At 37.7% G+C, this 13,812-nt stretch overlaps 1 protein-coding gene across 1 annotated transcript; it reads right to left on the reverse strand.

Annotated features, from left to right (window-relative positions):
- Positions 1-892: 892 nt before the first annotated feature.
- Positions 893-13,036, reverse strand: bfsp1 (beaded filament structural protein 1). Its single transcript, XM_026279260.1, has 8 exons — positions 12,480-13,036; positions 11,338-11,398; positions 10,398-10,493; positions 7,374-7,460; positions 6,205-6,318; positions 5,545-5,765; positions 5,157-5,248; positions 893-2,735 (listed from the first exon to the last, which is right to left on the reverse strand). Exons 1-8 carry the CDS (start codon positions 12,866-12,868, stop codon positions 1,825-1,827), a joined length of 1,971 nt encoding a protein of 656 aa, XP_026135045.1. The 5' UTR covers positions 12,869-13,036; the 3' UTR covers positions 893-1,824.
- Between the last annotated feature and the right edge of the window lie 776 nt (positions 13,037-13,812).

The following is a 13,812-nucleotide window of genomic DNA, read 5'->3' on the forward strand; positions in this document are numbered from 1 at the left end:
CCCATGGCAATAGGGGAAAATGGCGCTTTACTTGTGTTAAGTAAACGCAACATTTTTCAACTTTCTGCTAATATATATATGTGAGTTTTTTGCAATGAAAATACAGGGATTATGAAATCATGCTAGCCCCGCTTATTTTGCTTTCTGAGATCAGCAATATATGCGGCAAAAAATGTGACCCCCGCATAAATATGCGGCCTTTGGCTGATTATGCATTAAATCAGGCGATCGCATAATCACGTTTTTCTGGAGGGACTGATTATCAGTGGCACTGGAGAAATACCATTATCACAGACTAAAGCAAGGTTACTGAGTTACTGAGAGTGAGTAGAATGCAGCTGGTCATGTGATCTCAACATGGCAGCCGCCATTTAGAATAAAGCATCTCACTCTTGTGAGAGTGAACATCATGTTTAAACTTTTCTCTTCCGGCTTGTTCCCATCAGGGGTCACCAAACCAATTTAGCACATCATACACTGGATGTCCTTCCTGGTACATCCCAGCACTGAGAATGCAACTCATGCAATCCCAGTGCTAGGAAACACTCACTCACACCTACATATGGTTCATGTCTTTGGACTGTGGGTAAATCAGAACACCTGGAGGAAACCCATGCAGACGTTGGCAGAACACGCAAGAAACAAACAGGACACCTCCTTGGCCAAGACTTGAACCAGGGATCTAATTGCAGCGAGGCAACAGTGCTACCCACTGAGCGAGCATGCTACACAATGAGCATTTTAAACAAAAGTGCCCCCCCCCCCCGCCAGAAAAAGCTTTTCATTTATTTTGATGCAAAATTTAAAACATTAATATCAAATTCTGTCTAAAAACATGCACTGATTGGAATGAGAGTGACAGCTAATGTGACAACACACAGACAACACAAACTGAGATTTTACTGATTTTTATTTGTTGTGCAGTTAATACACATCAAGTCTTTGGTGAGCAATGCTGATGTCTTAAATTGAACAAAATAATAGCAAATAAAACTCTAAACATTTGCTTTGGTTTGACCTGAGGGTAAGGGCGAGAGACAGTGATATTGTACAACTTTACTGGGGTAGCTTTATGGCTCTATTCCACAACCTAGGGAACTGCCTACCTAGGCAGCATTTTAAGTAATCATAGGTGTACTTCCGATGATAAGGCTGTTCCAAAAGGTAGGCATATTTTTGTCCACTGCCTTCTATGATACTGAGATGTGGAAAAAAATCTAAGACAGCACTGCAAGTATCTTTTGCAGAGAAGGCAATCCCAGAGTAAAATACCCATCCAAGATGGCAGATAAAGCAAAAGAAAATGCATAATATATAATACAGAAAACTGAAAATGTACCCTTTTGTATGCCCTGTTTTTATGATTATAAATTTATGAGCATACTTTAACTTAGTAACAATGTAACACCAAACTCTTTTGAAATCATTTGTTGATTAGAGATCCCCCGTGCACTTTGTAAGTAGCTCTAGGTAGAACTACTTACCAAATCAATCGCTCAGGAAGTTCAGTTTCAGTACGTATGGTGCCCTAGAAGGCTCACTGGGTTTTGGAATAGAGCCTTTGAATCCTATTGAGACTGGCAATTAATATTTTCTTTGTCAAGGTTCTCAGTTTCCAAATTAACTTTTGTGTGGGGGGAATATGGGGCTTTTTTTTTTTTTTGGATTCCCAAGTTTTCAGACAGTAAAGGCCAAAGGCAATGGTGCAGTGCTGCAGGATGTTAACAGTGCAGCACTAGGAATCTTCTCGACAGCAGGCAGGAGGCAAAACTGGAGAAGGTCCGAGGCAAGAATGGATAGAACATGTGGAATGTTTGAGTGGTATCAAGAAGATCTATCGGCGTGTTTCTTTCTGCTGGTCTTCTCGATCATGGTCTCAACCACTGTGGTTGTCTCCTTATAGCCCTTAACTTTTTTGTCAGGTGAGAGCTTCTCCACTGACTCCACTACTTCTACCTTCTCATAAGTCATGGAGTTAGGGGGTATGGATCTAGGCGATGGCATGGGTGGAGGGCCTCGAAAGCTGCCAGGATCGTCCAAGGTCTTGCTTTTGCCACCACGTTGGGGTGAGGGATGCCTGGGGCCTGGAGGAGGTCTGGGGCCTTTGTCGTCATGAGGGCCTGGTGGTGGACCGGGGCTCGGTTCTGGTCCATTTTTGTATTTTTCCCTCTCTCCATTTCCACCCCCCTTCCTATGTCGATCATCTTGTCCAGTTTCTGGTTCTGAAGGTGTGGTAGGGGTTAAGGGTGTAGGTCCAGATATGGGGCTTGGGATAGGTGAGGGTGTACCTCTCCAGTACGGATCATAAGGCATCATGCCATCTTGGATTGTAACATAGACGTGACTGGCAGAAGGGGTAGTCGAAAAGAAGCAGGGGTCAAGGTAGTTAGAGTCGCCCGTAACTAGTACATAGCGTCCCTTGGTGAAGAAGTCAGCAATTGGTTCTGGTCTCCTTACACGTCTCATGCGGTCACGTATGAGGTTACAGAGAGTGTCAAAGGCTTTGCTGATCTGGGCTCCATCAGGCACATCTTCACGAGAAACCTGCTCTTCACTTCCCACTCCCTGCTCCTCCATCAACTGTTCTTTCTCTTCCTCCTCCAGTTCTTCTGCTGGCTTCACCTCAAGTCCACTAGCTCCTTTGGATGCAATCTCTTTCTTTTTAAACACTTTCTTAGCCAAGCACTTCTGACGAGGCTTTACATTGGTGATGTCTTGGATGACTTGGGTGATATCTAAAAAGCAGATTCAGACATGATTTTAAATAAATTTGAATATAATCTTAGGATCAGGCCTGTGAACAATGCAAAAATTACTATGGTTGTGTTGTAATAAAAGAAAGTATTTCAGTAAATGCAAGACTTTCAAAAATATGCTCTGGACAAGCTGAGGCATGAAACATACTCTACAATTATTATAACTACACATAATTTTTGCAGCATAAAAATATGCATTGTATTCTCAGTTGCCTAAATGGGCAATTATAGTGGGCATTCATGTGAACTTCTATGGCCAGTTTTCAGCACAGATATTTGTAGATAATTCCATAGGTTTGTTTAACACTGCAGCACAGAGTGTGCTCAATAAGACTATATGTGCATGCAATGCATTGGTGAAATGTCACTTCCTGGAACTGGCTTTTGTTAGTCAAGGGGTGGTCTCAGCCTCAGATGTCACCCACTCTCCTATCTCTGAATGTCGTGCCCTGTCCCAAACGGCACACTTTATGTGAATGGTCACCATGTGTTAATGGTAAATACACGTCCATTAAATTCACAAGACCAGGGTGTTCCATTCATCATTTTAGGATTCTGAAAGGTGATTCATCAATAAAGTGTGATATTTTAATATCACTTTTTTAAAGTTAGGCCTACATTAAGTTTTTTCACATTAAACATTTTAGAATGTCCCGCTGATTTTAGTTTAAATATTGCTTTATTTGGATTGCTAATGGCCAAAACTTGCATTTTGTTTACATATCTTTGTTTTATTCTTTTGGGGGGTGATCTAAATATTTTTGGATTATAACAGATAGAAAACTGATGGGCTTGTGCTGCAGTTCTATGGGTGTTTTGCCCAGCAGGTCTTTGAGCCAGTAATGTGACTGAAAATTATGTACAGCAATGAGTTTTGTGCTTTTGGTACTTTTAATATAAAACAAAGTGTCAGATTTCAAATTCTGTCAGTTTTATAGTGAAATACAAACAATATGTCTTACAATAATGTGTTTTTCACTCTCTTTAATGTGGCATAACAGATCACCCCAGTTTAAGCACATCAGCATTCAATCATCTATTTGATTACGAGACATTCGTTTCATTAAAGGTGCAATGTGTAACATTTACAACAATCTATTAACAGAAATGCAATTTAATATACATAACTATGTTTTCAGAGATGCATAAAGACCTTATTTAATGAGCTGTTATGTTTTTATTTTATATATATATATATATATATATATATATATATATATAGTGTTTCTGTAGCTCAATTGGTAGAGCACTGCGTTCGATTCGATTCCCCGGGAACGCATGATATGTAAAATTGATAGCCTGAATGCACTGTAAGTCGCTTTGGATAAAAGCGTCCGCTAAATGCATAAATTTAATTTAAATATATATATATATAATATATATATATATATATATATATATATATATATATATATATATATATATATATATATATATATATATATATAATTATATGATGAATGCATTCGAGATGTGAATAACTATTTCAAAACATACTATCCCTGTGTGCATATGACACGTTATGATTTCTGCTAATAATCCCACATATATTCACATGAGTTGTCAAGCCACCAGAATTTCTCCTGATGCTCCAAATCTGGGCCATTTGCCTGTGTAATACAGTATAAGCTACAAAATTGCTATGATTTAATTCTCATAATTTTGACTTAATTCTCAAAATATTTTGACTTTATTCCCGTATTGCTACAACTTTATTCTTGTAATTTTTTTGTTTGTTTTAGAAATATTTTGACTTTGTTCTCGTAATTTCAACTTTATTCTCAAAACATTTCGAATATATTATTGTAATTTGTACTATTTTCTCAATTTATTATAACTTTAATTGTTTAATCTTAGATTTTTTCTCTACATGGCACTAAAACATTGCCATAATAACGCCAATATACCATATAATATGTAGCATGGCAGTCTATAATTTTTTATTTTTTATTTTTATGTCAACAGACAAGGTCTGGCTACATTCGTCCGTTACAGTGAGCTCACAGGACGCAACTGATATTGATGACATAGGGCACTGATGACATATATTTAAGGACATATATTCAACATTAAAAGACAAATGTACTTGATAAAGTGTAACCCTAATCATTGTCTTTCTTCTGTGGCTCTCAACAAACAGCAGTTACTCTCTACAGTTCCATGACCGCAGACATAAAGGCCATAGTCATATATCGTTGTTAACAGGGCCAACGCATGGATCTTAAAGGCAATTTTATTATGCTTCTACATTCAAGTAGCTGGAGAGGGACTAAGCAAGACAAAGAGGGCGTAAATCTTCATTCTGGCGAGCAGATGCTCGCTGCTGATTTGTTGCCTGTTAAGACTATCACAAAGATGCAGTCATGTTACATAACAGCCCTCCCCAGCCCAGACGCTCACCTTTTCCTTTCCTGCTCACGCTAGGACTATGGCTGTATTTATAGTTGGTTGTGAACAGAGTAATGGGTGTCCCAATTATTGCTGAGTTCAATCTGTGATAGTGAAAGGGAGAAAGCAAAAGAAAAAAGTATAGAAATAAAAGTAAGAACCAATTAGGCTGGGTTTATTGGGTAAGATGACAATGTAGTTATACTGCCACTGTGTGGCAGCGAGAGTGCTATACCAAACACAAATCTGAATGTATTTGTACAAAAAAATATAAAATAACAATAATAATAATAATAATAATAATAATAATAATAAATAACATGACGATGACTTTGTAAGTGAATAAAAAGCAGATAACAACTGAGGTTTAGAAGACCACCCACTGGTCCCACTGTCTCACCTGTTGTCTTCATTCTCGATGATTCTCTTGTAGCGCTCAAGCTCGTTGTCCAGAGAGCTCTGGTACATGGCCAGCTGTCGACACTTATCAGTGTATTTCTCCAGTGACCTCTCGGCCTCCTCCATCTCCTTCCTGAGGGTCTCGATCTGTTCGTTGTACTGCTGGATCTCGTCGTCGTAGCTCTCTTGTGTGGTCTTGATGGTTTGTTCCAGCACAGAGGTCTAGAATAACAGATACATTACATCAGAGGTGTTCATTATAGATCAGTAAAATGTTGTGTAAATCGATTTTTTTTTTCCGCTTTTACAGAGATAACTGTCTTTAGGGTTTTTATATTCAGTGTACTATGGGTAATAATTGCGTATTGTTTGGCCTATGGCATTAGTAGTAATATTAACGAATGCTAATGTTACACTGTAAGAACACTGGTTATGCAGTTATACTGTGTTGGGTCTCAACCTGTGTAATGAAGCAAAACCAGCGTATTTGCTCTCATCTATGACTGAGGTGAAAATGAAAACCAGGGTTTCAAATTCTGTCCATCATTCTTTTGGTGATTTTGGCTATTATCTCACAGGCTAGTGACACTTTGCTAGGTTCAGGACACTCTGAGCTGATGGTGTGGAGAGTGATCTGTGTCTGAGTTTAGGAGATCCACACCTCTGTCTGCAGCCGCTGTTTCTGCGCCTGGAGCTGGCAGATGGCGCTCTTGTACTCCTCCAGCTGACTGCGCAGCGCTGGAGCGCGCCTCTGGGCCATCAACCTCTCCTGATCCTGCACAAGAAGAGCAGGTGAGACTCCTGAGCAGTTATGATCAGAGATGGCTTGTGCTCTGGTCACACTGAGGTCGAACGTCTTTCACTTTGACTCACGTCACTGTACACCTTTCAAATCCAGGCAATGTCTTTTCTAAAAGGTCAAACATGCCCGAGAGTCTTTATTAAGAGAAAACGTCCAAAAGCAAGGACTCTTTTTATTGCTCCTACATATAATAAAATACAGGTATAGGTTAATTCCCAAGTAGCTTAACACTGCAGAATCCAGATTGAATTTTCCGTCTAAAGCTATCACAGGTTTTACTGGTTGTGTGTATTATTTAAAGGCAAAGAAAATGTCATTGAAAGATTGAATTTGATAGTTTGTCACCTTCAGCTCTAATTGCCATGAACACTAAGCTTGAACAAGACATTACCTTAGAGATTAAATGTTAGTATGTTTGCTATTACTATCTGTTAGTAATTTTGAACACACACCTAAATATAAGTATCAAGGCCTATTCACAGCAAGGACAACAACTAGCCTATAAAGGTAACAATATAATGATTATTATATTTTTTTAATTGTTCTATATTTATATAAATTGTATCACGTGATGTGTTGGCCACACATTAGCCCTCATTAATTGTATTGTATTATTATCAGCCCTTTGTATTCCATATCTTCAGACCACTAGTAGTGACTGCTGCAAACGTTTGCCTTTCCTTTACTAAAATATGACCAAACACAACAAATGAAGTAAAAATCCAACCCAAAAAGCAAAGCATACATGTGTCTTTCCTCCAGGTCCCTGCAGTATCAAAGTGAAACATGCACGTCATACAGTGTGTGTGTGTGTGTGTGTGTGAGGAAGAGTGTGAGAATCCCTGCTGCTGGAGAGCGGTGATACAGGAAGATAAAGAGTGTCATCGCTCAGAGAGACTGATCACTCAGGGCACATTCAGAGCGCCGCGCTAATTTCACTGGCACCAACGGCGCACAATTCTTATTGCATGTGACACCCAGAGAGTCAGCAAGGGCCCGAGGCGCTGAGAGCCACAAGGTCACCCTACCTCTGAGACAGACGTGCTCGCCATGAGGGGAATAGTCTGCTTGATCTGGTGCAGGATGTTTAGATACGTCTGGATTTCAGCAAGGTTCTGTGGAGGAAACAGACATAAGAGACAGGAATCAGTGGAGGTGGACATGATGAGCGCCGGAGACTGTTGAAAGGTCAATTTCATTACAGAGGAGACCCGCACACCAGGAGGATGCTTCCCTTGCTTCACTGCAACTTAAGAAAACCCTATTTAACAAGTTGTGCCCTAATAGATGATTATATATAGATATCTATTAAATGACATTTCATTGAAGTGTTATCTACAAAGTAATGATCCAAGTTCAGTGATCCTGTCCTTCACCTTTTTAATCATATGCAGGTAATTAATATATGAAGTCAGATTAACCACACAGCAGAGGAACCATGGGAATAATTGTACTAATTCATGCAAATTAACCACTCATTTTAACAAAACGTGAAACAGCAACATATATATATATATATATATATATATATATATATATATATATATATATATATATATATATATATATATACTTTTTATTGATTATTTGATTAAATATTATTCACACAATAGAAATAAATGATTCATAATTTATTGATTCTCCCTAATTCTTCTTTTCATATTTTTAATGATCCTTTCTAAAATATCCTACCACTTTTTTACATTTACAGAGTCAGCTGGCTATAATAACACAGAAATTTGAGAGGCTACACAGCATTGGACCGCTGGATTTACACACTTCAATTTCAAGAAGTGTTTTCTCAACATTTCAACACTGCATCAATTACTGATGAACACATTCATTTTTAATTTTATAATCATTCAGTGGGTTATTTAACCATTAGGCTATGTCTTTGAAAGGTTTATTTTTGCTTTTTTTTTTTTTTGTTTTTTTTTTTTTTTACACATTCAAGTGCACAAATCAGTTTTTCTTATTTACATGTCATACAGGGATTCCTAAACTTTTTTTTTGTTAGCTGAACATATATTTACTTGAATTAAAGGCCCTTTAAGGAAATAAGTTGCATGTTCACAGTTCTCTGTCATTAGTTAATGGTCACATGGCATGCAAACAAATAAAATATTTCATCTTATTTAGCACATTTTTTTTTATGATTTATTTTAATTTTACATTTTAAATAAATGTAGGAAAACCTCAAAATAATGTGATGTTTAATGCACCTCACGTTGGTAACAACGAATGGAATATATTTTCTTTCTCTTTGTATTTTTATATGAATATATTTATATTAATATATGGTATCTTCTTTAAACCAGAGTGATAAATTAGTTAGGTCAAAATTAATCAACTAATCAAAAAGGAGTCCCATTATATTCCCTAAAATCTGTAATGTAATTGTATGTATTGTATGTCTGTAATGGATTATGTTACAAACTACAATTTTGTCACATAATTTGTAATCTCTAATGGACACTCAGCTCTGCTTGTCCTTATGTACTAATACATTATTGCAGCACTGGAGCCCCAACACTACGCTTTTTGCATATCTTGTTAAATCAAGCTCACCTGATTTATCGCATCACCTCAATAAGACTTCAAGACCAGAAATAAGTGTGTCAGAGAAAGGAGTCAAAATCTGTAGTGTCGCTCGCTACACTCCGGAAACAGGGTTGGGAATCACTGCTTTAAGGTACCAATTGGCATGCTTCAGGGCAAAATAAGGTACAAAGCTGTACCTTTTGAAACGATACCACCCTAGTGAAAGTTTTTCTACCTTTTATTCCTGAGAGTACACAATTAAAGTTGAATATTTTACTATTGATCTTAGTTTGAATGCTCAGATCAGAAGTAGTTGTTTTCGTTGTTGGGGATGTGATGCTCATGTAACAGAACATAAAGTTTGCAATATTGTCTTTTTCTGCATCCAAACACACGTGCACATTTAATTTACTTATTTCATTAATTTACACTTCATTTAGTCATATATGTCAAATGCACATGCTGTGAACCGCGAATGATTAACTGAGCCAGCGCCTTTAGACACGGTATATGCATGACTGCGTAGAAAGCATCTGCTCTCTGAAGCGCCTCATGAGATGTGTTAGACATGAGCACAAGAACAGCTTCAGTTTTCAATATATATATATATACATATATTGTACTTCCAACTAGCATTAGCACTGCTATGTTCCACCAACAACAATACCAGTAGGATATCAATCAGTGCTTCAAATGTAAGTGCCAATATTTTGGCTGCTGTGTCATATATCTATGTTTGTGTGTTGGGGAATGTGTGTATGTGTTTTTGGGCTTCCAGCTTCTGTTCTAGCTTCTGAAATCATGTACATGTTGATTAGACACTTCTGGCATTCAGATGCTGAATGTGATGCACCGCAGTGCTGATTAAACATGATGCAGGACCACACAAGAGCCTGTCACTCTATACGGCTCAGAAAAACACTGCTGACATCACATTTAAACACAGTTCTGTCCTCTGAGAACATATGTAAGCTCAGCAAAAAGAAAGCACACCTCTCAACAAAATGGCTTTTGCTTCAATAAACTGCTTATTTTCTACTTATTAATAGTTAGTTGTTAAGTTTAGGTATGGTGTAGAATTAAGGGATGTAGAACAAAGTCATGCAGAATAAAGCATTAATATGTGCTTCATAAGTAGGCCTACTAATACAAAGGCAATATGCTAGTAATATACTCTCACTCAATCTCACTCAAACTCGCAGTGCTGTTCAGTAGGATCACACTATAAATCTGTTATTGAAAGTTTCGTTTAATTAGGGTTAAATAGGGCCATGTTTAACTTTATATTGTCTCAAATTGTGCAAGGTGTGATCTTTTGTAAAAGTGTAATTGCTCTCCTTTCAATTTGATGTCCTATAAAGAAGAAGCCACAAGTGTACGCTGTTAAACATCATTAAAATTGGATTGGTTTGTCATTCACATCTGCTGCCAACTGACAATTTCACAGAAGTGCTTTTGAGAAGCTACTCGAAAAGATAGAAGTGCAAATAGGAGTTGTGATCGCCTCCTACCTTCTTGTGCCTCTCTCTGGTGGCGTTGACGTCATCTTGCAGGAACTGCAGCTGGATTTGGTACTCAAGGTTTCTCAATAGAACCGTGTCGGCTTCCTGAAAACACAAGAGCAAATAGACTCATAATCATTTTGCTGTTAGAGACTTTATCTGGAAAAACGAACAGTGGTGGTGCATTTTCTTTTTAAGGACTGCTGTTAAGACTGTTACATTGCACTCGAGCAGATAAACAGAAGTGGGGTTTTAAAGCAATGAATGCATAAGAGACTTTACCACAGGTACGTGCTGATTTTAAACCAGAAACATTTAGCATGTGACACAAACTCAAATGCCTGGTCGGAACATTTGTAAGCTTTCGGTCAAATATAAGTGGTCATGCATTTCTGATCATGCTAGAAATCCCCAAAAACTCAAGGGAGTGACAGTTTTACCTTTAAATATCTGTGCCAATTAAACATATTATTATCTGGGTGTGTAGCTACAATTTTCACTAATACAATACTTCCATTACAATATTTGACCTGAAACCAAAAAAATAAACAAATAAAGAAATAATAATAAAAAGGGGTGTCTACTATAGCAACTCTTTAGATTTAGCTGAAAATGTGATGTTCTACAAAACAAACTGTACCAACACAGATTTAAGCTTAGCAAATTTGCAAGTTCTTGCATATAGTATGTTTCTGGCCTTAGTCTTCATGCAAAAGTTATATTTTACAGTACAAAAGGCCTCAAGTAGTGTTGCATTTATAAAAGAATGGTAATTCACCTGAGTCTGTTATGGTGATTTTAGCACTGCTAAGGGTTTGAGCTGAGGTGCTGAGCTTAAGAGCAGCCCTGGCCCGTGGTTTTGTAACTGAAAAGCATCATCTCTTGTGGATTATTGCTTTTTAATATCCTGAGAAATTGCAGGTCAGAGAAAGGTACAGTTTATTTGTACCTTATTGAGCTGTTCCAGCGTGTGCCGTAGCTGCTCTTGATATTCACATTCATTTCTGTATCTGTGGACAACAGAGAGTGTTTCAAGCATAGTTCATCAGATGTTCATGGTTTTCATTTCAAAGCTGTTTCTATCTGTAACCTTGGTGAACTACAACATTCAACAAATCAATATTTGTTGCACATGTTCTTCATGAAGCAGGTTTGAAACATTTTTAAGAGATTTTTCTAGTTGATCCAGCTGTTGAAATGTATTGTGTGTCTTAAACTCTTAGTACCATCACCTAATCTTTAATCAGAGACAAATGAGAGCTGTTAGGAATATTGTAAATCCCAAACCTCAACCATGATCCAAATTTTTGGATGATGGGGATGTTTTTCTAGGACTAAAATGGTGTTGTCATAAATATCACATTTCCTCCATGGAATAAGTAGTTATGACACTTTATCTCATAATTCAGACTTTATCACAATTTAAAAAAAAGAGATGTTAACTAGTGATTATAAGTTGTGAGTTTATCTTGTTCAATTCAATTAAGAGAGTTAACTGAAATTTGAAATTATAATGCAAGAGATGTAAACAGTTAATTTTGACAGGAAAAGTCTGAATTGGGAGACCAAAAAAAAAAAAAAAAAAAAAATCAGCCCATGATAAAAAATTAATAAAATGTAACATTACATTTTCTTGTCCATTTGATATGACACATACATTTTCAGTGCTCTGGCTGACTGACTTTACATAACTTCAGTTTAATTGGTCCATCTGAAAAAGATTTCTCAATGCCTGTAAGACAGAAGCGTTCTCATTTTTTCACTGAGCACCTTTGAGGAAGAACTAATTACAGGATTTTCCAAAGTTTACCAGGGTAGTGGCATCAGATCTTAGAAATTCACAGTTTTAAAGCAATCAGTAGCGAGTAAACTACAGTACCACAAGCAGAAAAGTTTTACATTCTATGTCAGTGTCTGTTAAATCATCTATATTTTTATACAGTACTTAAAACCTCTTTACATGTACATGTCATGTCATCAGATTCATGTTTGAATATTGTCTGCTTTAATTACATTTTCTTGTGTTAATCTATTAGTAAGTCGTTAGCAATTAACCACATCCTTATACTTCTGTTAAGGCCGTTTTCTAACCTGCTGTTGTACTCATCCAGCATGCGTTCGGCGTCTTTGAGCTCCCTCTCCAGCTTAGTTCGGTCCGACAGCAGTTCTCGGATGCGCTGTCTGTTGACGCTGATCTGCTCGCTGAAGGCCTCCTCCAGCCCTGGCGCCTCCTCCATGCGCTGAAGAGTCTCTAGCTGTTTGCGGAACACAGCGTTACGCTGCTCCAGCACGCGTGCACGGTTGATGTAACACGCAAAGCGGCTGTTCAGTTCCTGTAGGCTGTCCCAGCCCTGGACGGTTGCTGTCGAAGGCCCGCCGGCTGGAGCCGACTCTGTCTCTGGGCTGCTGGGCTCCTCGAAGACATCAGTGCGCTCGTACTTCTGCTTGCGCACCTCATGCCGGTAGCTGGTCTTAAACATACTGCGTGTGTGATGGTTTCCACCTCCGCAATCTTTGGCTTAGTGCTTTACTGGCCCCCAGCACCTTTAGTGTGTGAAAACTAGGGTGCTCACCCTCTGCTGTCTCATGCTAGACTAAACTCTGCCCATTTGGGCAACGGGGACAAATAGCTGAAAAACTTTTCATCCTGATGTTTCACATGATATCTTCTATGGATTCTTCCAGTGGAGTCCTGTGCACAAGGCCACCATTGTCAAGGGCTTTGCTGTGTTGAATGATCTTTTGAGATCTGCTTTTGTTTCCATATCAGCAGGTCTGTCTGTGATCACAATGATGCGCTTCCATGGCTTTCTGTTCGACAATGAAAAATTGCAGGGCTTGCTGTTTCAGAACACTTCTCGACTGCAGTCTGGCAAAGGCATACACACTGCCAATACTACTGTTAAGTGCAAGAAAACACATCCACTGATGCACCTATATTGATAAACCTCTTTATGTGGCTATCATGGAATATCACACATTGCGCATGGATACAGGATTGTAATTCTTATTAAAAAAATATTTTGTTTCAAGAAATCTGTATGGTCACACTTTATATTAGATGGCCTTAACTACTATGTACTAACTGGAAAATTCCCACATCTGATGCTAATGGGATTAAGAAAGTGGTTTTCTGAAATGAGCAGATTTATACATTAACAATGTAATGAAAATTCTATTTATTAAAGCCATGTATGAATCTCGTCAAGTTAGTGTTTTTACATATTTTAAATTTTTTCCAAAATAATAACTAAACAATAACATATTTTATTTGTTAACTTATGTTCAGCTATTGTTTTTAATGATTAACTTTTAGCTATATTTAAATTTTTTGGATCATCAGTCCTCAAAGCTTGGTAGGGTGAAGTCAGGTAAAGTGGGACACTTTTTGATATATTGCATTTTAAACAAACTAAATCAGTTA

Source organism: Carassius auratus, chromosome 13, assembly GCF_003368295.1.
Source record: "Carassius auratus strain Wakin chromosome 13, ASM336829v1, whole genome shotgun sequence".
Classification (NCBI taxonomy): domain Eukaryota; kingdom Metazoa; phylum Chordata; class Actinopteri; order Cypriniformes; family Cyprinidae; genus Carassius; species Carassius auratus.